This window comes from Peromyscus leucopus, chromosome 4 (genome assembly GCF_004664715.2).
Source record: "Peromyscus leucopus breed LL Stock chromosome 4, UCI_PerLeu_2.1, whole genome shotgun sequence".
Taxonomy (NCBI): domain Eukaryota; kingdom Metazoa; phylum Chordata; class Mammalia; order Rodentia; family Cricetidae; genus Peromyscus; species Peromyscus leucopus.
Genome location: NC_051066.1, coordinates 49,125,009 through 49,151,346, shown reverse-complemented (window position 1 = coordinate 49,151,346; position 26,338 = coordinate 49,125,009). Strand labels below are relative to the sequence as shown.

Below are 26,338 nucleotides of genomic sequence, written 5' to 3'. Positions count from 1 at the left end.
AAGGGTAATACACATGGGAGAATATGTATTAATTTTTAATAATGTTGCAAGTAAATTAAAATGAGGTTTAATGTGTCCGTCACTGTGGAATTGTGGAGTAGTGCTGGTGAGCTCAGGATACCAGCTTTTAAGAAATGTAGGAAGGAAGAAGAGTAAGATCAGAACAAGGAAGAATGGATAGTCAGCCTTATTAATGATCTTTATAAATTATCTAGAAATCCATAACAGTGAAAACTTTGTAGCTGACTGAGGCCTATGATATAGTGAAATACTGAACAGTCATGACTATAAGAAAATTTATTCTATGACTTGGAAAGTCAATAGTGTGCAGTAAATCCAAGGCATTGTACATGTGTACTTCTGGGCAGAAGTCAATACTGCATGAAATAAGACCTCTATTCTTCAGAGCACTTAAATATTAAATAAAGAAACACAGAGGGCCATTTACGTGGTTTAGTATTTGGTAAGGTGAGTTTTAATTGTGAGATGTTACACAAAGTTTAATAGGACTTCTCAGAGCCGTTAATATATTAATGAGAACAAGGACTTAATCGTAAGAATTGGATATACTATGCAGTGGCCTCAAAACTTATTTGAAGATTAGCTTCATTTTCTTGTCTTCATGGTTGTATTTCTGTCTATGGAGAAATAATGTAAACCTGTGAGACTAGCCTGGAACACAACATGGAAAAAAATGGACTTTCTAAAAAAAAAAAAAAAAAGGCAGAATAACAGAAAGAATTTTAGATATCTCCTTCTTAAATATTTACTAAAAGTTTCACATTGAGAAATAGCATGATACCCCATGCATGCAGCTCACCATCCAGAGCCTCTTCACATCAATAGCATTTCCGATGGCCAAAGGGTGATGATAGGGTGAATGAAACATGGATTATCCATGTAACGCATATTGATCAGCCATATTAAGGAATCAACTACTGATCTAAGATGCAATATGGGGAAATCACAAAGATATCATGTTAAGCGAAGGGAGCCAGACACCAAGGCTTGTATGATTCCAATTATAGGAGGTGCAGAGCAAGCTCCTATCAACAGAAAATAGAACGGGGTTGCCTAGGGTTGGAAGGAGAATGAAAAATGAATGTTAATGACCGTCCCTCCACAAGATGACAGTCTGATGACAGACAGTGATCATGGTTTTACGACATCATGGATATACTAAAATTCACTAGATTACTTTAAGAGGGTGAGTTTTAGTATTGGTATATGAATTTGTTTCAAGTAAAAACACCCACCACCACCACCACCACCAACAACAACAACAACAACAACAACAACAAAACAAATTCATGCTGGGTTGTAGTCCCAGGTTGAGTGTGTACTTAGCATGCACTAGGCCCTGCGTTCAGTCCCCAGCACACACACAAAATATAAATGAAAAAGCAAATCCAGCACCCACAATCCTGGAAGGTAAGACTTCCTGTATCAATGAAATTGACAACCACAGCTATTTCTTGTCAAGTATATTTAATGAAGATACTGGCTGTTATTTACAGAAGAGATATGTACATACAATTCCTACACATTAAATGTAGTCTAATTGTGAAAACAGAAAAAAATGTACTCCAAAATTTTCATACTGAATAAAATAAATAAAAAGGAATTATTTGGCACAATGTCTATTATGTAGCAAATAAATAACTCTATACCATTGATCACATGACCTATTTACAATCTATCTGAAAGTGCAAAACAATTGCTGAAAATTGAGATTTTTGTAATAACATTTAAGTCCAGAAAATATGCTTTTTTATTATTTCATCAGTAACAATAAATTTGTTGAGGAAAGGTTTTTTTTAATGCCCAGGAAAATATTTCAATTTTGAAAAATGTTTTGTGCATATTGTGCTCTTCTGAAATGTTATTTTTCTATCTTAACGCTGGCAATATTAAGAACCTTAGTGTTTCTTAGCGGAATTCTTACATATGTAATCCTGATTTGTCAATTTTTAAAAGTTACAGTGTAAACATATTATTTTATAGATCATTCAGAAATCACAGACCAAATAGCCATAATATTTCATAGTATTGTGGTGAGGTTCTATTCCTTCAGAGGTAAGACTCTGAAGACAGAAGAATACGACCTATAATTTGGACGTCTATGGTTTCCTCAATGCCCTCCCCAGACCCCATGCCCAAGTCAAGGTGCTAAGTAAAAAAAAAAAATCATTCAATTATATCATCACCAATGTATCTAAGTCAACCCACCCATGGGGCAGTCTCATACTGCAAACAGCGGGAAAGGGATGTCAGGGGCTTGATGTAGCCCTCGCCAATGTTATTTCTTCATGTGAGCCTGACGATGGCATGGCTGGGAATGAACGAGGGTGACTATAACTGAGGATTCCTAAGCTACGGCATGTCAGCGTTACACAAGTCAAATCACTTCTTCTCTCGAGGTGTGGTTGGAAAGCCGGATGTGGCCCTGAGGGGGGAGTCTCAGGGTGTGTCTCTGCTCCTTCTGGAGAATTCTCAAGTGGCGAAACAGTCAGCAGTAGCATCCAGGGCATTTTTGAAAGATTGTGGACTGGAGACCAAACATGGCTCTGGGCGCTTCCCACGTCTACGGCCTGCGAGGCTCTAATCTGTGCGACATCTGCGATAAAGTCCTCTGGTTGTCAATCACATTTAATTGCCGTACGTAACTCCGGACATCCTGATGGTTTTTATTAGCTTGAGCGGCATCAGGGTCTGGTAAAAGAATGGCAGGCAGAGTTGGCATTGCATAATATCTGCACAGAAGATTCAGCTTCATCTTCCCCACTGGCTATGACATTTGTCACAGATTCCCCGGGCTCCGCCAAGACCTTTCCACACACTACATTCACTGAAATATTTCTACTTGGTTGGTCCATCTGCTCCCTTCTACCCTCCAATTTTCTTTTCTTGCCTGGAATCATCTCTTTTGATCATTTTCCTTTGCATTGCACACTGGAAAAAAAAAGGCACCAAATAAAAAGGGAAGGCATCTGTCTGACGGCCTTGGTGACAGATGAAAATTGTTTTCCCTTCCCAGCCCACCTCTGTTCTCACACTCTGTCTCCACCTCCTTTGATCCTGATTAGGACTAATGTCAAAGACAGAGTTTCATTAGCAACTCACAAAAGCACTTAACACCTGGACTGAACTGAAGCAAGCCAGTGGGCATCAGGCCTCGTAGATCCCTTTGCTTATACACATGTATGGTCCCACTTCAACTGTGTGCCCCCAGGCGCAGTCTGGACCGGGGAAAGGCCACCTTCTGGATAATTGATGACTTCTAGTAAACTTTGCCTCTCTGACATGACTTGCTCTGAATGTCCGCTAACCGTTCTATTTTGATTTATTTCTCAATGCAAGCACCTGGGCTATCAAAAAGGTAAATGGATTTTATTCAAACCAGGACTCCAAGGAAATCTAATGCTCATAGTTCCTACATACAGAATGAGGAAGGACAGATTCAATAGCAGAGTGGAAAACTGGAGACAGTACCTTGGCAAGTGGCTACCTAGCTCCTGAATGTCATCACCATGTAGGAATCTGTGTCCAGAGTAGCCAGGTCTTTCCTTTGTTTCTCTCTCTCTTCCTTCCTTCCTTCCTTCCTTTCTTCCTCCTTCCCTCCCTCACCCTTCCTTCCTACCTTTTTCCTTCCTTTCTTTTTGAAACAAGGCACCTGAATTTCTCCCCTGTAAATCTCCCTGAACTGTAGATGGAGGCTCTCCATATAAAGAAGGACAGGCTGTTTATACACAACCCAACCCTCCGCTGCCATCCGAGGCTCACAGGCTGTCCTGGGGATCACTCTTTTCTCTAGCAGCACACAGGAGCGGCCAAGCTGGAATCTGGACTCTGGACAGAGCTCTCCCCTCCCACCCCAAGGCTGCGCTCTGAAGTTCAGTTGCTCCGGTTAGATCCACCCACCACTCCCCAAGACAATTAGGACGCCATCTGCATGAGGGGCTGGAGGGCGGGAAGCAGGTCAGAGCCCAGAAAGCAGAGACAAGCTCCGGCCCCTGCTCGCTGTAAGAAGAAACTCATCAGTATAATTATCACATAGAAATAATAGCACAGTGAACCACAGAACACATTGTGCTTAATTCCCTCTGCTTCCCACTGGCAGTGTGCTCCGCGTGTACAATATACTGTAATTACGTTGTATATATCCCTACAATGCTTGTGAATCTGTTCCTATAGCTTTATCTATAGATTGTTGACTTCAGAGCCGAGCAGCTGCTGTTTACCAGCAGTTGCTCATAAGTTCAACAAATGCACTGGAAATTTAAAAAAAAAAAGAAAAAAAAATCCCCTCACTTCTCTCAAAGATGGGGAAGCATGTAGAATTTACGGCCAAAGAGGCTGGTGTAACAAAGCTGGTTCTCCCGTGGCTCCTGTGTGGTTCTGGAACCTCTCCATGACCCTTCCCCAAAGCTCCAAGCCCTCTCCAGCACGCAGGACTTTGCAGGTAATTTCGAGCATGTCCTCTGAAGGGACATGGATTCTGGATTATAAAGCCTGTTGTAACCGGTACTGTCTCTCCTCATTTTTGGCCGATGTGTGGCCATGTCATTTACACACCTAGCAAGTTACTCTAGAAAAGGATGGGAGACACTTGAATTCTGGCAGAATCCATGTAGGAAGGCTTGGTAACATGCAAGACTGTTGTCGTTTTTTAGAAACAAGAGGGCACAGTTGTTTGAATTAACTTTTTCAAAGCTCTCCTCACTCACTCTCTAAGCCAAGATTACCTTCTCTAATTTTTTTTTTCTCCTGAACATTAAAAAAAAAAGAAGAACAGTGAGTAGTTCTGTCATTCTGTGTTAGCAAGCTCTGGCTTTGGGCCAGATCTACACTACAAAGAGCACACCACTGTGATTATTAAAACAAGAAGCTGTCAGTCTCTGAAGACAGGCTCCACTGGAGAGGACGGTGAGGTAGGCGCTGTCACGTCTGTGTCACCCTGTCGTGTGAGTTAATATGCCAGTTCTCTCAAATGACTCACACAATGACTTGAGCACAAAACTTCCAAGGCTTCCCCTGCGCTCTCCCAAACCAGACTGAAGGAGCAAAGCTCTAGTCCTTATCCTGAGTCCTAGGCCAGAAAGACAGCAGCCCCGACCCAGCGTGGCCAGCCGGTATGACGAGGAAACTTAACTCCCAACAGCTTAAAATGGTCATTTGTTGATAGTAACATGTCATACCTATGAAGACACTGGTGTTTATGACATACGCCCAACATTTAAAAGAATAGCAGGGGAATACCAGAAATGTTATGTAGAATCCTGCCATGGGACTTTTTGCAAATGTGTTATAAACATTAATACATTTTCGAGAGACAATAAATATTTTTTTTTCTCAGTTTATAAATGATAGCTCTGACTCACCAAGGGCTGCTAAGTTTCTCGGCATTGAGCAGTGAGTCACATCAAGAGAGGCACGGAGGCGGACTTTCGTGGGCCTTTGTAACAACTACCTGTTCTAGCCACACTGGGAAGAGCAAATGAATTTCCTACAAATGCACTCATTCAAATAACATTCTGACATGTATTTTCTTGTGTTACAGCAAAGTAAACATACCTTAGTCTTATAACAGTAAAACAAAGTTCTTAAACCCAAGGCACATGTGTGTTTCATGGTCCAAACTGCATTTGACACAGTCAAATGCTATCCAGACTCCCAGAGCATTTTGAAAGTCTCATTAAAAAGGACTTAATCCCCACCATGTCCACGACAGCATGCAGTAACTCAGAACTTACTGAAGGGTTGGCTCCTGTAATAGCGCACTGTTCTGGCAGTATTTGCAATCATGCGCTGTAAAGAATAAGAAAAGAAAAGTCAGTTTAGTGTGTAATCCCCAAGGGGGGAAAACATGATTTATTCCAGCAACACTTGGTATCACAGGAAACAGCATGTTCTGGCATGTTGACGATCTGAAGGCAGCTGGTTGATGTGTAACTTGCACAATGACGTTAGCGAGGCATCCTAGTACAAAGCATTTGCAGGTAACGAATATTCATGACTTCGTGACACAGCTCTTTGTCTCAGTGTGTGCCTGCTCCTCACACTGTAAAAATGCATCTGACACTGTACTTTGATGCTGAGAAACCGTTTCCACCCTCCTTTGAAACTGTCTTGGATCTCAAAGAAGGTTAGCTTTCAAGTTTCTCCCAGTTAACAGCAGTGAGGTGGTAGATTACACTGTCTGAACAGGAAGTCCAAATATTCTCCTCATGATTGTTCTGCTCACTGTGCTTTCCTGACCTTTTTTAGTCTCAGCAAAAGTATCTGTTTCCATCCAAATTCTGTTTTCCTTTCTTCTTTGTTTTTAACCTCCTCATTTGTAACACCGTGGTAATAACATTGCATTCAAAAGGAAACTCAAAATGGTAGAAACAAAGTAAAAAACCATGTAGATGGTAAACTCAAGCGGTAAACTCCTTGCTATTTTCATGCATTGCCTTCTGATTTTATAAATATATATGTATATATCAGGCATATACCTGATAACAATAAATAATGATATAATAAAAATGTTTTTGGTTTTTTGAGACAGGGTTTCTCTATGTAACAGCTGTCTGTCCTGGAGCTCTCTCTGTAGACCAGGTTAGCCTCAAATTCAGACTTCTTCCTTCCTCTTCCTCCTGAGTGCTAGGATTAAAGGTGTATACCACCACTGTCTGGCTAGCCTTCTGATATTTTAAAAATGAACACGCAAATGCATTTAAAAAGTTAAGTCATACTCTGTATGTATATTTTAATTTTGGTTTTTACTTTGACATTGCATTGTGATTATTTTCCATGCCATTTACACTTCAAAGATTCTCTAAACAGACCATAACTCAGTTGGCCTTTGTTAATTTGGTCAGTAAGCGATCTTAATTTCCTTGATGTTTTTGGTTGCAATAAAAATGTAAAAGGGCCCCCACCCAAAAAAAAAAAAATGGGACGGGCAGTGGTGGCGCAGGCCTTTAATCCCAGCACTCGGGAGGCAGAGCCAGGTGGATCTCTGTGAGTTCGAGGCCAGCCTGGGCTACCAAGTGAGTTCCAGGAAAAGGCGCAAAGCTACACAGAGAAACCCTATCTCAAAAAACCAAAAAAAAAAAAAAAAAAAAAAAAAAAAAAAAATGTAAAAAGGCATTTGTGTGTGTGCTGAATACAGACACAAAAGAAGTGGAAGGGCTGGCAGTGTAGCTGAGTGGGAAAGCGTTTACTGAGCAGACCTCGAGAGACCCTGGACTCAAGCTCCAGAACCGAAAGTCGAACTAAAGGACAGACACCACCACCATGAAGGCTAGGAACCGAGACCTCAGACTCTCCAGGAGAAACACAGGGGAGACCTTCGCACTATTCATTAGCCAGGATGTCCAGCTTTTGTTTATGGTACTTTAACGGTAGCTTGGCTTTGAAGTTCCTGCTTATGTTTCTGGACTTCACTTAGATTCTGAGGGGAACTCTGCCGAGATAGTAGATGAATAGTCCTATCGGCAGAAAATTGAAAAGGCTCCGTCCAGGGAGAGCGACTCCCCGATTTCTAAGCAGCTACATAAATCCAGTCCCACTTTTCTCTCCTCGTAGGCCCTGGGCTTACCGAGAAAATGTATAAGAAAATGACTTTGAGGACATGACAGGAGGGTCAAGGCCTTCAAACGTGTACAACCGAGCATCACAACGTGTGCTTCCGGTTTGCTTCCCTTTGCGGGGTTGCGGCAAGCGGAGGCCGCATGTGTCTGCGTGGGACGCGTTCTCACACACAAAGACGCCATCAGAAAAGTCGCTCGAACTTTACTTTCATAAAGGAGCCTAAAAGCCAGCAGGACTGTTGATCGGCATGAGAAATAAACTACAAATACCTCCAAGGAAACGTGGCATACAATGTATAATTAGCCTCTGATATATGGAGCCCCAGAATAAACAGTAACTATGATAATTTCCCTGCTAATTTACTTTAAGCTGTTTTTTCACTCCTCAAAAGGCTTTGCATCGGAAGGGCACAAGTATATTCCATGTAGAATTATTGTAATTCTTCGGATATTGAATGGAGTGTAATTACCGAAAACCCCGTGAAATGCTGCCAGTGTGCCCCTCTGAAGAATAATAAAACAATTAGCAGGGGTCAGAAACCTCTTCCTATACCATTTCGTGGGGAGTAATTGTTCTGCTTTTTAGTTTGGAAAGATAAAACATCTCATTCTGACTTTAGTTTTAGACTACTCTTTATAGCTATCCTCCGAGGCTTCATAATTTTTAGCTCATTATGTAGTTTAAAATGTGAGAACAATTGTTCAAATCCGTAATTTCTAGCCCAGAAGTTCATTTTACCTTTCCAAATCTTTGATTAATTTTAACAATGGTTTTAATTTTGACGTATCCTTTTAATTGTATTGCCAAGATAACTTCAGCTTAACTTCAGAATCCAAATTGGGCTTTATAAGGAGGTCCATTCTTTCTCTAGGTGAGGTCCACACAATAATGTGGAATGGTGTGAACTCAGTGACGAGAAGGGAAGGCACTGGCCAATGTGTACTTATAGAATGTTTTTCAGGAGGCCAAAAAAGGGGGATTAACATGATATTTTAGCTCCAACCTCTTCTGCACCCATTGACACATGCAATATTTAATATCTACTGAGACTCCAGGAATCACCCCCGAACCATCTCCAGGATGCAGGACGCCTTCTGCAGCCTGCCTGTAAGTCTTCACAGCTTCACAGCGCTTGAGTGCACCCCGCAGTGGGAATGCTTCACCTCCAAAGTCAACCTTCTCATTTAGAAACAGGCTTGACCTGGAATCTCATTGCTGGTTGGAGTCAGAAGTATTTTTCCCTTTCACCCATTGAGCTCTGGAACCTTAGCAAATATGTTCGGTTAGTTCCTCAAACTCACAGAAAACACCTCCGTAGGACTTCCTTAGTCAACCTAAACACCCGGATCTATTCAGCAGCTTCTTTCTTTCTTTCTTTCTTTCTTTCTTTCTTTCTTTCTTTCTTTCTTTCTTTCTTTCTTTCTTTCTTTCTTTCTTTCTTCCTTCCTTCCTTCCTTCCTTCCTTCCTTCCTTTCTTTCTTTCTTCCTTTCTCTCTCTTTTTCTCTTTCTTTCTTTCTTTCTTTCTTTCTTTCTTTCTTTCTTTCTTTCTTTCTTTCTTTTTTCTTTCTTTCTTTCTTTCTTCCTTCCTTCCTTCCTTCCTTCCTTCCTCCCTTCCTTCCTTTCTTCCTCTTTTTCTTTCTTTTTCTTTTTTTCTTTTCTGAGACAGGGTGCTCCTCTGTGTACCAACCCTGGTTATTCTGGAACTCGCTCTGTAGACTAGGCTGGCCTCTAACTCACAGAGACTCACCTACCTCTGCCTCCCAAAGGCGGGTGCCACTATGCCCTGCTATTCGAATTTCTTAGGGGACAATTTTGCTTCTACTAGCCAGTTTCTACTGTGGCATCTTAGAGCACAGAAAAAATCCTTTCCTTGATCTGGCTGAGTTATACATCTAAGTTACAATTTGAATAAAATGCTGTAGCTGACATCTGTTGCACTTCAGAGAATTAAACCTCACCGCCCGGCTCACTGGGCTGCGGCCCGGATTCAGCTCTCTGCTCTGCCAATATGCAGGTGATTTTGAGGACCAAGGTGGAGGATTTTTACATTCATCTCTACTAAAACATATCTAGTTAGTCTTTCTGTCTTTTATGTTCCGAAGACCTCGCTCGCCCCGTCTGTCATCTTTGGTGGCAGACAAGATTATCCGTGGCTGCGCTCAGCTGAGGCTGGCCAAAACCGAAGTTAAAGAGACCCAGGTTTCATTATCCAACTGCCATAATGGGGAGGGAGCAAACAATTACATCCTAGGCCTGGAGGTCTTGCCAGAGCAGGTTAGCCTGGCTGGAGCCGGCCAGGCAACTCTCCGTAATGCCAGGCAGGGAGAGAAACGCTTGACTGCTCCAGAGCAGAATGTCAAACCTCTTTTTCCACCCTGGAAAAGCTGAGGAGTAGGACTTCTCTGTACAACTGGCTTATTACCAAAGCGATTGGTAATTAGGGGTGAAATGTGAGAACACCTCCCTCAAGAGGTTCCAAGTTGGCGGGGTGGACAGGCCGGAACCCCTCGTCAGAATCCCAGAAATGATTCTCCCGTTCTAAGTGAGGGCCTCCGGGGCTTGTTTGCACACTTAGTGTGTTGTTTGTACAGTGCCCAACCTGCAGGGCCGAGAGACGGACCCAGCTGAGGAATTCTCCCCGACATGAGCATTTGCAGAGTGCTCACAAAAGAAAACAGTGGCAGTGTGTGGAAGACTCTGGAACCGCACCCACGTATTTATTTCTCTTTTTAACTGAAGACAGAGGCTCAGAAACGGATGTCCTTCCTGGGGCCCAAGAGGATAATGTGGAGACCAACTGTGCCTGTATTTCACCTCTGGGGTGATAACGCAGACACAAATGTCCCTTAAACTCTGAGGCAGATATTTATCCTTGGCTCCAGTGAGGTTTGAGGTGCCTTGTTCATGGCCTCAGCCTCACCCATCTGCCACCCCGTGGGAGCCTTTTGGGAGCAGCCTCGCCCCACCAGGTCTTCCCACTCACATTTCCATGCCCATGTGGACCTGAAGCTACTTGCCAGGCCTCTGTGCTTTCCAGTCTTCCTGGTCTGTTACTACTGACTCTTTGCCCTGCCCAAGCTCCCCATGCCTTGTGGTGCTGAGGAGGTGCAGGCTCATGTGTCTAGTGTTCAAGTTCAGACTAGCAGGCCTCCAGGCAAGGTCACCTGACTCCGTTACAGGCTCAGACACACTGATACAGTCTCTCTGGCCTTAGGCCATTTGGCTTCTCGGCTAGGAGCACCCTGGGGAGCGGCTCCTGGGAACCATGCCCCTTCCAGCAAGTGTCTGTTGGATCAGTTTTTGCCTCTCCTTCCACTGACCGTGAAGATCTTGATCCTTCTTATTCTTTTTATTTTGATTTTCAAGTATGATCTTGCTGTAGTCCAGGCTGGCCTTGAATTCCAGTGCCAGGATTACAGACATGTACCACACCCAGGACCACTGCTGCCCCTGTTTGCCAAGCTCTCTTCTCTCCTCTGACATTTCTATTCTGACTGCGATCGAATCTCTGTCTTTATGCATATCCAGTATAGGCCCTCTATCAATCCTTCCATGTTTAGCATGTATAAATAATATAATTTATACCTAATAGTTTTATTCAGACTGCTACATCTTCCAGGCACAATTTTCCTTCCCATAAGGAGGTATAGAAATATATAGTCTCTCTTCTACGAAGATTATGCCCACAGTAGCAACCACTGGTTGAAAATAGTAAGACCCGACTTCCTGTAACTCAACGGGATGCATCCCTGAAGAAGCCTAAGCTTTGTCCCCAGCAGTGAATCTTTATCACCCAAAGGATTTGTGACAAACAGACACACATGTCTAACATATATAACATTCACAGTCTATTGTACATAGGGAGGTCACGGGAGATCACAGCTCAGGCATACATGTGTGCATCTCTGCACACTGAAGGACACTGAAGGACAGACAGAGTACCATGGGGTGGGGAAGGGGAAGAATAATGTCCATTCAGGAACAGAAAGCTAAGGGAAAGACATCCTGAGTCAAATCTCCATTTTGTAAAATGCAAAAAAAAAAAAAAAAAAAAAAAAAAAAAAAAAAGACACCCTTGTAAATTCAATTTCTAACAAATAGAAAACACTTTTGGATATCATTTTTGTCATAGAATCCTTTTCAAATGTCCTTCCTTATCAAGTCCAGCACTGGAATATCACTGGATCTTTCTTCTATTTAATAAATATTTTTTGCATACTTAGAATATACCAGACACATTTATGGATGTTCATGAAACATCAGTGGCCAAAATAGACAAGATCTCTTGGTCCACGGCCCTCGACTTCTAGCATGGAAGACAGACGCAGGAAAGCAAAGATGACCATCTCGGATGGTAAGAGCTGCTCTCCAGCTGGGCCATCAGTCAGAGTGCTAGATGTGAGGGAGCAATGTAAATGGGAAGTCAAGGGCACCCATTCAGAGAAGAAGCATGGGGCTAAGCCTCAACCATGGAAAGGAGCCAGATACCTGAAAACTGGGGAGAGAAAACTCTCAGGCAAAGGTGACAGCTAGAATAAAGAACCTGAAGCTGGAAGAGAAAAAAAGAAGAACAGTTCTGCCAACTTGGGCTATGTACAGAGCTGAAGTCTGAGATGACGCTTGACCGGTACTTAGGGTAGCAAGGCTGGATCCTATTATGTGATTGTATGTCATGTGATTTTATCTGCTGTTGACATGGCTGCAGGAACTTCTCACCCAGTAGCTTCTTTGGTACATGTCTTTTACGATTCCAACGACCCCTGTTTTAACACCATTTGCTATCTTTTGTCAATTTTCAATATTCCATGTGTTTTTATCTTATCTTTACAACAGCATATATTCTAAAGGGCAAGGACTACTTGGTAGGTGTTTTTTTTCCTTTTTTTTGGTTTTTTTCGAGACAGGATTTCTCTGTGTAGCTTTGTGCCTTTCCTGGAACTCACTTGGTAGCCCAGGCTGGCCTCAAACTCACAGAGATCCGCCTGGCTCTGCCTCCCAAGGGCTAGGATTAAAGGTGTGCGCCACCACCGCCCAGCTTTTTTTCTTTTTTTTAAATTTTATTTCCTAGTGAAGTCCTTTGCCTTGGAGTTCTCATATGTTCTGTTACTTTGAAGCATGCTCTTTGGAAAATCTGCATTTGTCTTGGTCTGTGAAGTCTCTATAAAGTGTAAGTCTCCAAAGTATTCCTATAGCTTTCCTTTGAATTGAAAAGGTCTTGGGGACCAGGCAGATTTTCACCTAAAGATTTTTTTTTCCCCATTACTTCAGGTAACAAAATCAGTGCTCCACAACTGTATTTTAGAACATGACTGGTGTTAGAAGTCACACTGTTGCTAATTATACAACGGCATGCCTAGAAATGCCAAACTGGAAGGCTTCAAAACATTTCTCTTCCTTAAGAAGCTTCTGTTCATGTTTCCAGAAGTCTAGAAGTTTCCACCATGCTTCTCATTCCAGAAAAAAAAAATGACTACTTCAAAATCTTATTCATAAATAAATATACCTAAATATGGCTGTGTCTGAAATAGAACCAGCCTTCTAGTACAGCAGCAACTGTACCTATCAGCACGTTTTCTGCAGCCTGGGAGAGAGGCAGCAGGCCAACATTCTACCCTCTAATCCATAGCTGGTCTGTCTACCTTCTGAGTGGTATAAATATTCATACATGCCACTGAAAGCTATAAAGGACTTTATTCAAACATTTTTGAATACCCCTTTATGTTTTCCCCAAAAGAAAGGATGCTTGAGGATATTATTTTTTTTTTTGCACAAGGATCAGAGTGAGTTCTCTCTTTTGTTCATACTCACAGACCCTGAAAACCAATTGTAACAAATTCTCTAATCCTCATTTCATACCTCAAGGGTGAAGATGCTCCAAAAAAAAAAAAAAAAAAAAAAAAAACCAAACAAACAAACAACTTAGCATTGGCATGCTGGCTTGTACCCTTGTGAGGCAAACACCCCAGAAAGGCACTGGTGCCCCTGGCTGCCCTGGTGACTTCTGCCCCTGTCAGGGGTTCCCACCGAGGACAGAGCCCAGCAGGTTCACACAGACTCCCAACTCTGCTCACACCTGGTCCTTGCTGATGGATGACTGATAATAATCCAGAAAAGAAGATGCAACCTTCTCCAAGGGGAACCATGGATAATAGTGATGTGGCTGGGCCAAGAGGAAGGGTGGGCTGATTGATGGGAGAAAATGTTGGAAAGCAAGTCAACATTGACTGATCAGTGTTGATTGATAATGCCACATTGATCAGTCAGTTTTGGAAAGCCAATCAAATATTTTTGAAATTCTACTTCATTTTCTAGAAACTTCTAACTTGTGGAAGAAAATTTCTAAAATCAACTATCTGGTAATATGATTTATCAAATAAAACAAAACTTAGAGAATTTCCAAAATCTCCCCCTCCCTCTCTTTCACAGCAACAGAACCCTTGATGTTTTAATGAGGCACACTGAAACCCCAAATGAGGCCTACGCTTTCTAGCCTTCCTTTCATGTGATGAATTTTTTTTAGCCACTAAAATATAAGTGGTGAGTACAGCTTCTTCCCTGGCCTTCGTAGGAAGAAGCATGTCTTCCTTCTTCACAGCTGGGAGGAGGATGTGATGGCATCCCATCATCATGGACCACGTGAAATGAGAAGAGAGCTGAAGCCAGAAACCTCGACTGTTCCTCAGAGCAGAGCCGCCATGCTTATTGAAGATTTTGAAAAGACATAAACTTCCTGTTCTTCTAAGTTATCACAATGACCTTCAGCCCGTCGTTAATTTAGGCTTGTGCATGGTAGCTACAGTGCTAGCTTAACGGACCAGTGGCTCTTAAACCAACATGGCCACCCAGAGAGCAGAACAGTTAGGAGCCCCTTGCTTACTGCCTAGCAGGGAGGAGGTAGCTGCTGTGGACCTGAGGTACAGACACGAGGAGCCTACTCCTGGGCCTTCTTGACTTTCCCTCGGCAGGCTACGGAGGGGACACAGCTCTAGAAACTCAGAGACAACTCTCAGCATCCCCAGTAGATGGCTGGCTCAGCATCCGAGGCCACGCTGGCTTGCTCTGGACCACACCCTCCACGTTAGGTATCAAGAGTACTGAAGCCCGTGGACTCTTCAGGGAATGCTGGGTGTCACATCTTTGTGCCTGAGTGCATTTTATAGCTTAGTGGTTGGTTTAGCTGTTTCTTGGTCTTAGAATGTTCTGGATAAGTGATCTAAAGAGGCACTTTTCTTATTTGCTCAATCGTCCACTTTGGGAAAACAAGTATTTGTCTTTCTTTCTCAAAAAACGCTGGGGAATGTTAGCTCTCTATGCTAACAGGTCAGTAAGGAATCACTATTGGCCCATGGGTGCGGTGTCCTTGCTTATAGTCTTAAACCTCAGAGGTTTAAGACAGTGACTTAAACCATACTTCCTAATCATCAGCCCATAGGACCAGGGCTGAGCCTTAGCCCCCATACAGTGGGATGTTTCAAGTTCCCCTGAAGACATACACACTAGCTTGATTTCAAGAACAATCAGAATTACAGGTTTCTGCTAAGAACGCTGCAGTGCTTACAGAAAGACTCATGCACCACGGACCATCCATCAGCATGGCGAAAGCAGGCATGGGCCCCATTTTCTGTTGGGGAAACAGACTCACACAGAGGGTGAGGAACACAAGGACCGAGCTGAGTGTGGATCCGAGTGTCCCCGAGTTCCAAATCCAGGGCCACATTCACACTGCAAAACAGCCTAGGGCAGATGCTAACCCCTGGGGGGAAACGAAGCCCTATCACTCTGTCTCTCCCGGGAACACGCAGCCCCGGGATTCGGAGACAGTGTGGCATTCCCTTGACACGGACCCCGCGCAGCTAAAGAGAGGCTCTAGCAAGGCCTGCCTTATTGCTTCTCGGAAGACAGGAACATAAACTACAAAGCACCTTTGCTATGTTCCCTCCTCTCCCGGTGGGGGCGGGGTGGAGGAGGAGGGGCTGGAAAAGACTGACTAGGAAGGCGCCAGTTTCACATTGGTGACTGACATTTCATTGTTGTTGTTGTTGTTGTCGTGGTCGTCGTGGAGATCTCTGAGTCTCCAAGTCCCCTCTCTGAACTTGAGTGAACTTTATGAGACTAAGCAATGCACACGTAGATTAATACCCTGCAATAAAGATGGGCCGCAGCACGGCCTTTTACCTACAGGCACTCGCATCAGCCTCGGCAGAGGAGCGGTGTTTCAAAGGCATCCTGGGGCAGTCTAGCTGCACAAATCTTACCGAACAACAAGGAACCCAGAAGTCACTCTTGAACATTCGTGCATTTGAACAACAGGCAGCGGAGGGAGAGAAGCACCCGGGCATAAAAGCCAGCGGCTGCTGTGAGCCAAGGCACAAATACCATTCAGCTCTCCACAAAAGAGAGCTGACAGCAAAAGAGGGAGCCAATTTGAACCAAATGTTTCAAAACTCCATTCTGTATAACTACCTTTGTAACATGGCAGCGCACACAGACGCTATTTGCCTGATTAGTACAAATGCAAATGTTATTTTAAAAAAAAAAACACATTGTGGTTAAGGTTATAATACCGCACGTACCATTTTTTCAAAGTTTACTAGATTGTCAATGAACGTCTTGTTCCCCTCATGAGTAAATGTCATATCTGTAAAGAAATAAAAGCCACATTCTAGTCACTAACCGAAATATGTCATACTACGAAAGCACAATAGGGCCATTAGCATATGCGGGGGGATTTGCATAACACTGCCATTGAAAACGCTGATAATAGTTTCTTTTATGTTAGGTGTTTAACTTTCCAAACCTCTTTACCTGAGGTTGGTAAAATCTCTAACACAAACCCTTTTCACTCACAGGGCTTCAAAATCACAGGCTTTTCATACCACCCCCCCTTCCCACCTTCCAACCCCCTTCAGGACACGTAGGCCCAAGAGCGGGAATCACAGGAGGTAGAAAGAGGGTCTTTTTTTGTCAGGCAGCCCTCTCAGAGGGTGCCGGTCATCGTCACCCCTCAAGCGCTCCCTCCTGCCTGGCCTGGGTGTGTCTTCAGCTTACCTTTAATAAGCAAGGGCATGAAAGGGATGAGAGGAGGATCCAGTTTAGCCGCCGTCAGTCGGTAGGCCCTGTGGTTTCTGGAAGGATCCTTGGGAGAAACAAAGTGTTGCTTGTCAGTGATGAGGGAGACTATACCACACCCCCTTTTTAACCTCTTAGCATGCATAGCTTCATCATCCCACAATCAGGTGTTTGGGGTGAGATGTAACTATGGAAGCAAGGCAGATTTAAACAGGTTTGATTGGTTTTAAAACAACTTCACACAGGGGTGAGACAGTATCGTGTGTGAAGGAGCCTACAGGAGCCAAGGGGAAGCATCGCTCTCTATGCAAAAAAAATGAACTGTGTAGAACAAAACCTCCACAGATTCCCCACTCCCTGGAGCCGCACCTCCCTGCCATCCCCTACCTCGCATAGCCAGTCCTAACTCTCCCTCTGAACCATCCCCTGCCTCCCAGCAAGACCCATTCATCCCTTTCCTGACTGGTAACACCTCCCAGACAATGGGGAGACATAATTTTGGCAAGCCAAGAGATGTAGCTTCCAACCCATCACCAACCTGAGCTGTGTTAGGTAGGACCCTATTACACTGCTTTTCTAAGTTACACAAATTGACCTTATGTGGGACATAAGTCCTCTTTAAGTTAGTTCCTCAGGGTGTCATTCATTAGTCAGACATGCTTGTTTTAGCAGCACTAAAAGGGGTCATAAACTTCTTAAAGTCATACAAGGACAGATAAAATTTCTGCAGTGAGAACTTGAGCTAATCAGAGATTGGATTAATGCGGACAGTGAACAGAATAAAGAAGCCACTGTCACTTACCATTAAGCTCTCAAACTCTGCATAGAACTTCTTAAACTTGCTTGGCAGTTTCTGTTAGTAAAACGAAAATGACACACACATCTGTCAGATCCTATATCTAGATATGGATTGCATGTGCTACCATTTCTAAGGAAACTGCATTTCTTCTGGCCCCTAGTCAAACATCTCTGGGCCAGGATGAACTACCGTGTGCCCTCTCACGTGAGGATAATTCCTGGAGTATAGAGAACTTGCCTTTGAAAAGTTGTAACGTAGTTGAACTCGGAGAAGCCATGGATGTCTTGGCCTGACTGCTTTTATAATATATTCTGGACTGGATGATTCATAATCAGGATTGCTGCATTCCTGAGACTCCAAGTGGCCTGGACCCTCCAAACCCTTGCTTCTATTAACTCTGTGATTCCCCCAGTTAGACATTTAGACTGGAGCATGTTAGGTTAAAAGAGTCTTAGGAATGATGCAGCCTTCCTCCTTCATCACAAAGCAAGCCTGTGAGAAAAGGGCCTTCGTAGAGTTTTTCGTTTTTAAACTGGTATTTCCTCCATGCCCAACAGTGCTGAGGTACAGGGGTGCTCAGTTTCCTTTGAGTAGTTGAAACCTGTATTTTCCAGAGGGAGGGAGTTAGTCTCACAGCCTGTGTGTCCCTAAGCCACGGTTGGCCACCCCTGGCTCCTTGGTTCACAGTCCCTGCTTATTTTTCTGCCACCTCCCTTCTGTGCTCCGAGCTGCCCCTCCACACAGGTCCTTCTGCATGCTTTCCCTGCCTGGTTCTAATGGAGACATCGAGAGTCCTCCAAGGACACTGGCTTCTCCGTGTCTACGGGTTTGGTACTTGGCAGCACCCACTCAGTACACCTGCCGAGAGAGGCCAGGAGATCAGCACCAGATCCCCTTTCAATCCATGGCTTCCCATTTTGCTGAGAGTCGCTTTTGTAAAGCTGAACTTTCCACTGACAAACCCAGATGGAGCAGAGCGATGTGTGTCCCCATTGTGAGAGTGGGAAAGCATCAGCAGTACCAAGACCTGGAGATTCCCAGCAGCCCTGAGCTGCTCGGCAAGGTCTGCCTCCTACGACTACTCCATCAGCCGGCCCTCTGCAGTCCTCAGAACACTCCTACCTGTTCTCAGGTGTGTGGCTCAGACCATCATATTCCAATTTAAACACCTCTAAAACTCCTATTTTGTTTCTGGAAGCCAGAGCCTTGAACCTCCTCCACATCCCCCAGTACCCACTTTCAAGGATGTGGGAAACGTTCTATTCTCTCTCAGATGACAAATTCAAGGCTAAAAGCTCTGATGGGCGTTAGGGGTCTGAGGATGTCACATGGAGCATCACCACACTGGATAGCAAATATAGTCCATTATAAAAAAATACACCTTTTTGGAGCTGGTCATGGCAACCCACAACTTTAATCCAATACTCTGGAAGCAGAGACAGGAGGATCTTTGTGAGTTTCAGGCCAGCCTGGTCTCCATAGTGTGTTCAAGGCCAGCCAGGGCTACATATCCAGGACTAGATATTGAACAAACCTATGTGGGTTAGAACCTCTGTGACAACATTCATTGATACGGTCTGCTTCTGATCACACCTCTGTCACCCTAGGTTTCTTAACTTAGCCGGATTCTCAGACAAAGGAAATACACAACGTGGTAATAAGTCTTTTTGTCTGCTCTCTATTTACACACTGTTTCAAAAGAAGAGTCTTAGCAGGGGCCGTTAGCCCATCCAGGGGACAGCAAGGAAAGTCAGCAGACGTTTCGCTGTCATGATGCGTGTTGGGGGTGGGGCAACAGGAAGTGCTCCTGAAATATAGTGGGTGTGGCCAGAGAAGGCGGCTCAGGCCCCTACCAGGGACTGGCCCTCCCAATGTGTCACTAGGCCAAGGCCAGCTCTCCCAGTGGCGTCCCCTCAGATGGGGGTTTCCGCCCTGCTTCCAGCCCTTCTTACCATAGGCTTTTTGATTTTAGCCTTGCTTACTGACTGTTCTACAGTCCCCCGAGGTCATGCATCTTTTCTTTGGCCACTCTGCTGCTCACGGGGGCTGTGTGAGAAGCCCTTGGGAGGTTTTCATCAAACACAGAGAAATAATCCAAATCACAGACGCTCATGAGCGCAAGTTCTCCTTACAGAACGACATACACACTTCAGCTCACAAAAGAAATGGTTTCTACCTCCGAAGAGGCTGATCTTTTCTGTCAGACACACACAAGGACAGGAAGGGAAGGAAGTTCATCGACTCATGGCACTCTCACACTGGTAAAAGTGAAGGACTGGCCAATTAGCTGTCTCCTTTTGCTGACAATAAACTGGCCAATTAGCTGGTTGGAGCCTCCCTAGGGGCCTCTGAGGCAGCCCAAAGGGCCCAGAGAGTCCTCTGCTTGCTGTCACATGGGACCTACAGCTGGCTGGCTTCCATGGGTCCTCAAAAAACTAGAACTTTCCTTTCTTCTAACCAACTCATTTGGACTCTGTGGGGGCAGGGGGGTCAGAAGCCAGAGGCAGACCACCTGGGGGGAATCTTAGGTCTCTAGAGGTTGCAGGTAGCTTGGGCAGGGAGAAGGGCATGGCACAGTGGTTTCATTGTTTGCTGGTTATTGGCACACCAACTCTGATCTTCCACCGGCTGGAAAACGATACAGCATACAGCGGCGTGGCTCGCAGGCCTCACCAGTTCCCTCATGCCTATATTCAGGGGATGAGCTGTTTGATGCTGCATGCTGTCTGGAATTTTAAGGGAAACTCAAGACAGAAGGACGGACTTGTGAGGACCTGCCTTATAAACAATGGAAATATTTAGGAGAGTCGGGGGAGAAAATAGTTTCAGGAGGGAAATGGGTAGAAAATAACTTCAAGGGGAATGTGGACACCAACAGTTGCTATTATACACCGAGGTAAAGTGGGGTTCGCAGAATTCCTCGCCTGCTTTCTGCGGTGCCTCTTACGCATGCTTGTGTGTATTTATCAGGAGTCTATTTTTGTGAGCATGCTCTATTAGAGTTCAGTATTTCTTCAACTGTGTCACATGAAAGGGGATCAGCACACTCTGAGTACTCAGCTAATGACAGAAGAAGGGGGTTTTGAACTGTCCGTGAATCACTCATCCTATCTGTTACAGAAATTCGTAACACACCTGCATGACTTTGGCCAACTGTTGCTCCTCTCTGAAGGGAGGAGTCACCAGGTGGTTAGGAGACACGTGGTGCTCTGCTGCTCCCAACAGTTGGCCTCTGGGCTGTTTTTCCCAGAAGCACAATGACTACTTGGATAAAATGGATCTTCTGCCCTCTTTCAATCACAGGGAAGGCTCAGAGCAAAAGCAATAAGCAGCCAGTTGGGAGACAATTGAACCTGTGTGCAAAGTGACTTCTGCAGTCATCTGAGCAATGCTGTTCCTTCATGTTCTATGCCAGACCTGGGTTTATGATTATTTACATTGTAGAGATGGAAACGCGAAGGTTCCCCGCCCCTCCCCCTACTGCCCCCACCTGGACAGCATCTTTTTAAACTCTCACTCTGAGGCAACTAGAAAAAGGAGACCGGGTCATCTCCCTCCAAGGGTCCCACCTTTCCCATTGTTCCACCAGTGAGAGCGCTATTTCTATAGAAGAGCTCACTGGTGAGCCTCTGTTTTTTATTCCGAAAGCAAAAGTCACAGCTGGATCCCAGCAGCAGCTTACCTCCCACGTTAGTGCCAGGCGGCTCACGGCAACGTTACTAAGTCCCATGACGATGGCAAAAAAGGAATTCAGATTCTTGTACTCCTTGCAGCTGAAACACAAGAGGCACGTGTTTAAGTAGAATGCCACTCTTGAGCAAGATTTAAAAAAAAAATAGAGTTCTATTTTCTGATCGTCATTAATATTCATCAGGACTCGTTTATATGAACTGGCAGTGATAGATTTAACGCACGGTAGGAGTTCTGCTTGGGCAGCCACGGTCTGCTGTCTGACTCCCCTCTATAGTTTTAGAAAGTTGATGGTTTTGGCCACCGAGGTTTGGGTTGTGAGAAGTCATTTAAATTCACCTCCCCAGAGGGTTGTTATTATAATCCTAAACTTACTAAAAGCTGTGGTGAATCTGGAAGGGGGAAGAGGAAGACATACATTGGGATTGGAAAAGGGAAGGCAAAATGTTGGAGAAATTGAGACCTGGAGGTGGATGCTCTGACCTGGCAGGTAGGAAGATGTTAAGGATGTCCCAATGCTGTGGCCACCCTGGCTCCTGCATGCTACATTAATGACACTAGACTGTTGAAAAGTATCAGCTTCCAAGGTGTGGTCCTGGGGGGTTGGGCACTTGCTCTCCAGGAGTTTGAAGTTGGGAGATAATTTATCATATCAATAACAAAATAACCTTATTTTCTGTTTAGCTGACATGAGGTTGACAATCTGTGTTTATGCCATTATGAGTATTTATGAATCTATATTTGGGAATGAAGCACAATGACCAAGCCTATAAATTCTTATTAAAATGGTGACATTATCCCAGGTACTTGGTGTACCTGATGGCAAACAACAACACCCACACCCCAAGTTCTTCATACCAGGCCCCTCAAAAGGGAAAGCACTCATCTCACAATAAACACAAATCCCTATGGCTATCTAAGTTGACCGGCGCCGTAACTACGTGTTAGAATAAACTTTTTTGCAGAAGGCTCATTGAATGATTGCTTTGGCTGCTCATACTGAACTCAAAGACTAGCGATGAGCACTTCTCCACATGCCTGTGGAGATGGGAAAAAGCACTTTGGAGGAGCTACACTGGGCCAGATCACACGTGAGAAAACCAGCAAAGACATTATGATGCCGGTTAGTGGCTCCCAGGTCAGGAGCTAACGTCACCGCGGACACACACTTGCCTTGTCTGGTGTAAGTGACTGTGGGAGAATGACCCGGAGCTCGGACGTGCTCTGTTACCAACTTTGCTGACCATTCAAGGCAAGTCAGGAGATGACTGCACGCCTCGATTTCTTCTCATGTGAACAGAGAATAAAAAACACCTGTGCCCGTCCTCTCCGTCAACCTTGCTAAACTCGAACAGGACCAAGAGCTTAAAGAAAATGCTGCAGCCCTCGAAAGACAGCAGGCCAAACAGATGCCAGTGACTACAGCTAGAGAAAATGCTGCAGCCCCCGAAAGACAGCAGGCCAAACAGACGCCAGTGTCTACAGCTTTCTGTTTCGTTCTTGTAGACTCTGGGTTATGGATAGTCAACCGTCTTTAACAGCCGGGCTGAGAAAACAGGTTCCTTACAGGACAGGAGCCTCAGAACACGGCAGAATAATGGTTGAATAATCAGCTGACATAGAGGGAAGGCTACGGTCCACCTAAATCATCAACAGGAGTCAGGAGGAAGAAGGAAAAATCACAAAAGTGGAAACATTAAAAAAAAATTCCTGGTTGTTTAGAGAGGCTCATCTGCGTCGCCTCCATAGAGTAACGGGCAGGCTTCCTCTCCCCTCCCCGCGGCACTTGGCACTGGCCGGCTACGGTGAAGAGAAAACATGCTCCCCGTGATGGGAAAGCACACCCTGTCATAGTTTCCATAAGCCGCTCATTCCAAACACATGAAGGCATTTGCTCGCGGCAGAGAGGCCGTCCGCGCTGCTGGGGACAGTGGCCACACTCCACTAAACCTGTCTTCAAATAGCCAGCTTTCCCAAAGAAAGAGCGAGCCGCATGTGGATTGAAAGGATCTGGTAGTCTATTGTACCCTCCGCATTTTTGGCAAAACAGCTCACGGCATTTGGCAAGCCGGCACCTATAAAACACCAAGTAGCTTTTCCTTCTTTGTTTAGCTCTGGAAACCAGACTCTGTGTGGGATCCGAACTGTTTGGCTCAAGAAAACTGCCTGGCCAGGGCCACTTGTTCTCCCAACCTTCCTGAGCTCGGGGCTCTGCCTTTAGAAAGGGAAGGAGTCGCACAGCCACAAGCCACATTTAGCTTTTTTATTTTTAGTACTGTGGTGATAGCAAAAACATGGAAGTAAACAGGAGGTCGTCAGGCGTATCTAAATAGCAAGAGGAGATTAAATTCATGTCAGGGAGAAACCTCGCTGGCCCCTGCAGCAAATAAATTGTTTCCCAAGAAGTGATTTAAAATAGAATATTTATAAGATGTGTGCTTTCTCTGACGTGTATGGAGATGATTTCCTAGTACCAGGTTAGCTGGCCTTTATGCCTTTTACTGATTTTATTCTGGCTGGGTTGGATTAGCTGTTGTTCCAGCATGTTCTACTGCCCTCTACTGGTGAGAACGTGTCATGTGGGACACCGGCTCCAAGCCTTACAACAGAGGTTTCTGCAAATGAACATTTGCTTACTTCAAGCACTCTTCAAACACAAGAAGCGGGGAGGGCAATTTGGGGAGTTTGGAGCAAAACTACGCCCCACTTTGACTCCAGCACCCATATTCTAAGATGTTAATTTACATATTGATGTTAACTATTAGAAGGCCAGAAGACGTTCTTCTCTTACGAGAACTCAGTGGCTGGCAGTTCTTCCACCCTGCGCTCCATTTTAAGATGGATCCCACGAGAGCGCAGCTCAGAAACTAATTTTTTTTTTCCCCTCCAAAGTTAAAGACACTTACTGAGCTGCTATCTTGATAAACTTTTTCAAAAGCTGAACCCGCTTGCTGAGCTGGGAACAAAGGCAGATCTCGGTAACAACCCAAAACTGAATTTCATTAAATCTCCTCAGGAACAAATCCAAGTTTGCTGTGGTCTTTTTAAAATTATGCCTTCCAAATGTGTGGTAGATTAGCTCCAGCTAGAACAGAAAGGAAAACAATTTCACTTATTTGTTGGCTTTTAAATCAAAACGCCAGCCTGGCTCCTCTATTCGTCAAGAAAGCGTTCAATCGAGCAGCAGATGTGAATTCAATCACTAACCCGGATGTGACTTGTCATATAGATTTGAAGGGCCTTCATGAGGCGTGTGGAATATATAAATATAAACTAGGTGTTATTGGCTTAATAGACTCTGGAAGACATAGCATAGCATCACAGGGATTTTTTTCTTTATTATTTGAGGATTTTATAAGCTCAGCATGCACAAACCCATCATGTGGCTTCCATATGTCAGCACCCAGAAATGCCAGTGGAGTGAAGCAAGCAGGCCCTGTTCGGAACCGTACGGAACCGACCCATGGGCGCTCCTGGCTGGCCACCATACCTCATGCACACAGTTGAAGAGTTCCCAATCATAGGTTGTCATCTGGTATGCCAAGTCTTTCGAGCTCATCAGTTCAAAAGTTCCCACTGTCCCGGTGGTTGGGCCTTCTTGTTCTGGCAAGGGAGTCTGGGAAGAGTTGTGGAAAACTGGATCAGAACCACAAAAGGAATAAGTGCTGAGCTTCAAATGCTTTGGGGACTTTTTGATGGGAAAGGGTTTGGGGAACACTTGGAGGCATATTTTGAAGTGTTGTTTTTGGGGTTAAAAATGCCTTTGCTGTTTGCTGTACTTGCTTCAAGGCCATCTTTGCCATCACCATCATCACACCACCACCATCACCACCATCATCATCATCATCATCATCATCACCACCATCATCTTCATCATCATTATTTCCACCACTATCATAATCAACTACAAGCCATGGCAAGTAAGATTCGGCAAAGGATGACCTGGGAAGGGTCTCCGTTGTGTGATATTTTGATCGCATTCTGACAATAAAGTTTGCTTTAAATCAGAGGGTGGAGCTAGCTACTAGCTGACCAAAATTAGCAATAGAGGTTTCGGAGGACTGAGGACAGACAGAGAGACAGAAAGGAGTAGGGTGGGGCTCAGAGAGGGTCTCCATCGTTTGGATGGAGGAACAAAAGAGATAAGAGGTCACTGGTCACTTCTCCACTGCTTCTCTGATCATTCAGGTTCTTACCCCGACATCTGACTCCTGAGTTTTTATTGATAAAGAATAATTAGATAAACACCTCAGTCCTCCTTTGCTCGGGGCTTGGAGGTACCTGGAAACTCTTCCTTTTCCATGGTAAAGATGGAGGATGCTCTTGAAGACATTCCCCTCATGTTCCCATGGAAACTGTTCTAAAGCCAAGTACTAGCATGGGAGTTTGAATTTCCACCCACAGTAAGTACCACTTAACTGCTGGGGGTGATTGAGGTCAAGTTGCCACATCCACGTCTTCACACACCACCTTAAAATGGTGAGGTGGTAGAGAGTGCTGTGAATTGAGTCCACACAGGATTTCCAAGTCCTTAGCCCCTGAGAGCTATTAGACTGAGACGGTTATTTCCATGTTTGGGGCAAGCCCAAACTCTGCTATTATGGCCAAGACTCTTGGTCAAAAGTTTTCATTTGGTTCACTTATCTCCTTTTGTATTTGGAGAAATGCTCTATAAAGTGTTTTTACTTTGTAAGGTGAGTGACGAGGGAGTGTATAATACCTTAATAACCTGTAAAGACTGAGAACATACAGCGAGGAAAAGACTATTTGCCAATATGATGCTAACTATTCAGATATTCAATATTCATGTCACAGGGCTAGGGATATAACTCTGGTTGAGCACTTTCTTTGCATGTTCAAGGCTGTGGGCTCCAGCCCCAGCATTAGTAAGGAAAAGGGCTCATGTTAGAAACTAATATTATACAGGCTTCATTAGCATCGCCATTACCACTGTATTCAATAAATGCCCCCTGTGTTCTAGACACTGAAGAAATGACATGTTCAGGGTGTGGGCAGTTCCCGCATTGGAAAGTTCAGTCTGGGAGATGAGCAGTCAAGGTTACAGTATAATAGAGCCCCCTCCACTAACAGGGGCTGTGCTTCTTGTGGATGCAGTCACTCGCTGGACTTCGTTGGAACATCTGGAGACAGAGCATCAACAGGCTAGACTACCAGGTACATAGACAGGCAGGTGGAGGCAC

At 44.5% G+C, this 26,338-nt stretch overlaps 1 protein-coding gene across 7 annotated transcripts in view; it reads right to left on the bottom strand.

The window, feature by feature from the left end:
* Positions 1 to 1,471: 1,471 nt before the first annotated feature.
* Rapgef4 (Rap guanine nucleotide exchange factor 4) overlaps positions 1,472 to 26,338 on the bottom strand; it is a 284,557-nt gene continuing 259,690 nt past the window's right edge. For 4 of the 7 annotated variants that reach the window (XM_037204872.1, XM_028885725.2, XM_028885726.2 and 1 more), the window contains 8 exons: positions 24,628 to 24,753; positions 24,044 to 24,222; positions 21,130 to 21,220; positions 17,451 to 17,501; positions 16,628 to 16,715; positions 16,153 to 16,217; positions 5,754 to 5,808; positions 2,068 to 2,712 (listed from right to left, as the gene is read on the bottom strand). In XM_037204872.1, the coding sequence (XP_037060767.1) occupies positions 2,585 to 2,712; positions 5,754 to 5,808; positions 16,153 to 16,217; positions 16,628 to 16,715; positions 17,451 to 17,501; positions 21,130 to 21,220; positions 24,044 to 24,222; positions 24,628 to 24,753 (783 nt within the window). In that variant the 3' untranslated portion in view covers positions 2,068 to 2,584. The other 3 variants (XM_028885722.2, XM_028885723.2, XM_028885724.2) reach the window with 2 other exon arrangements.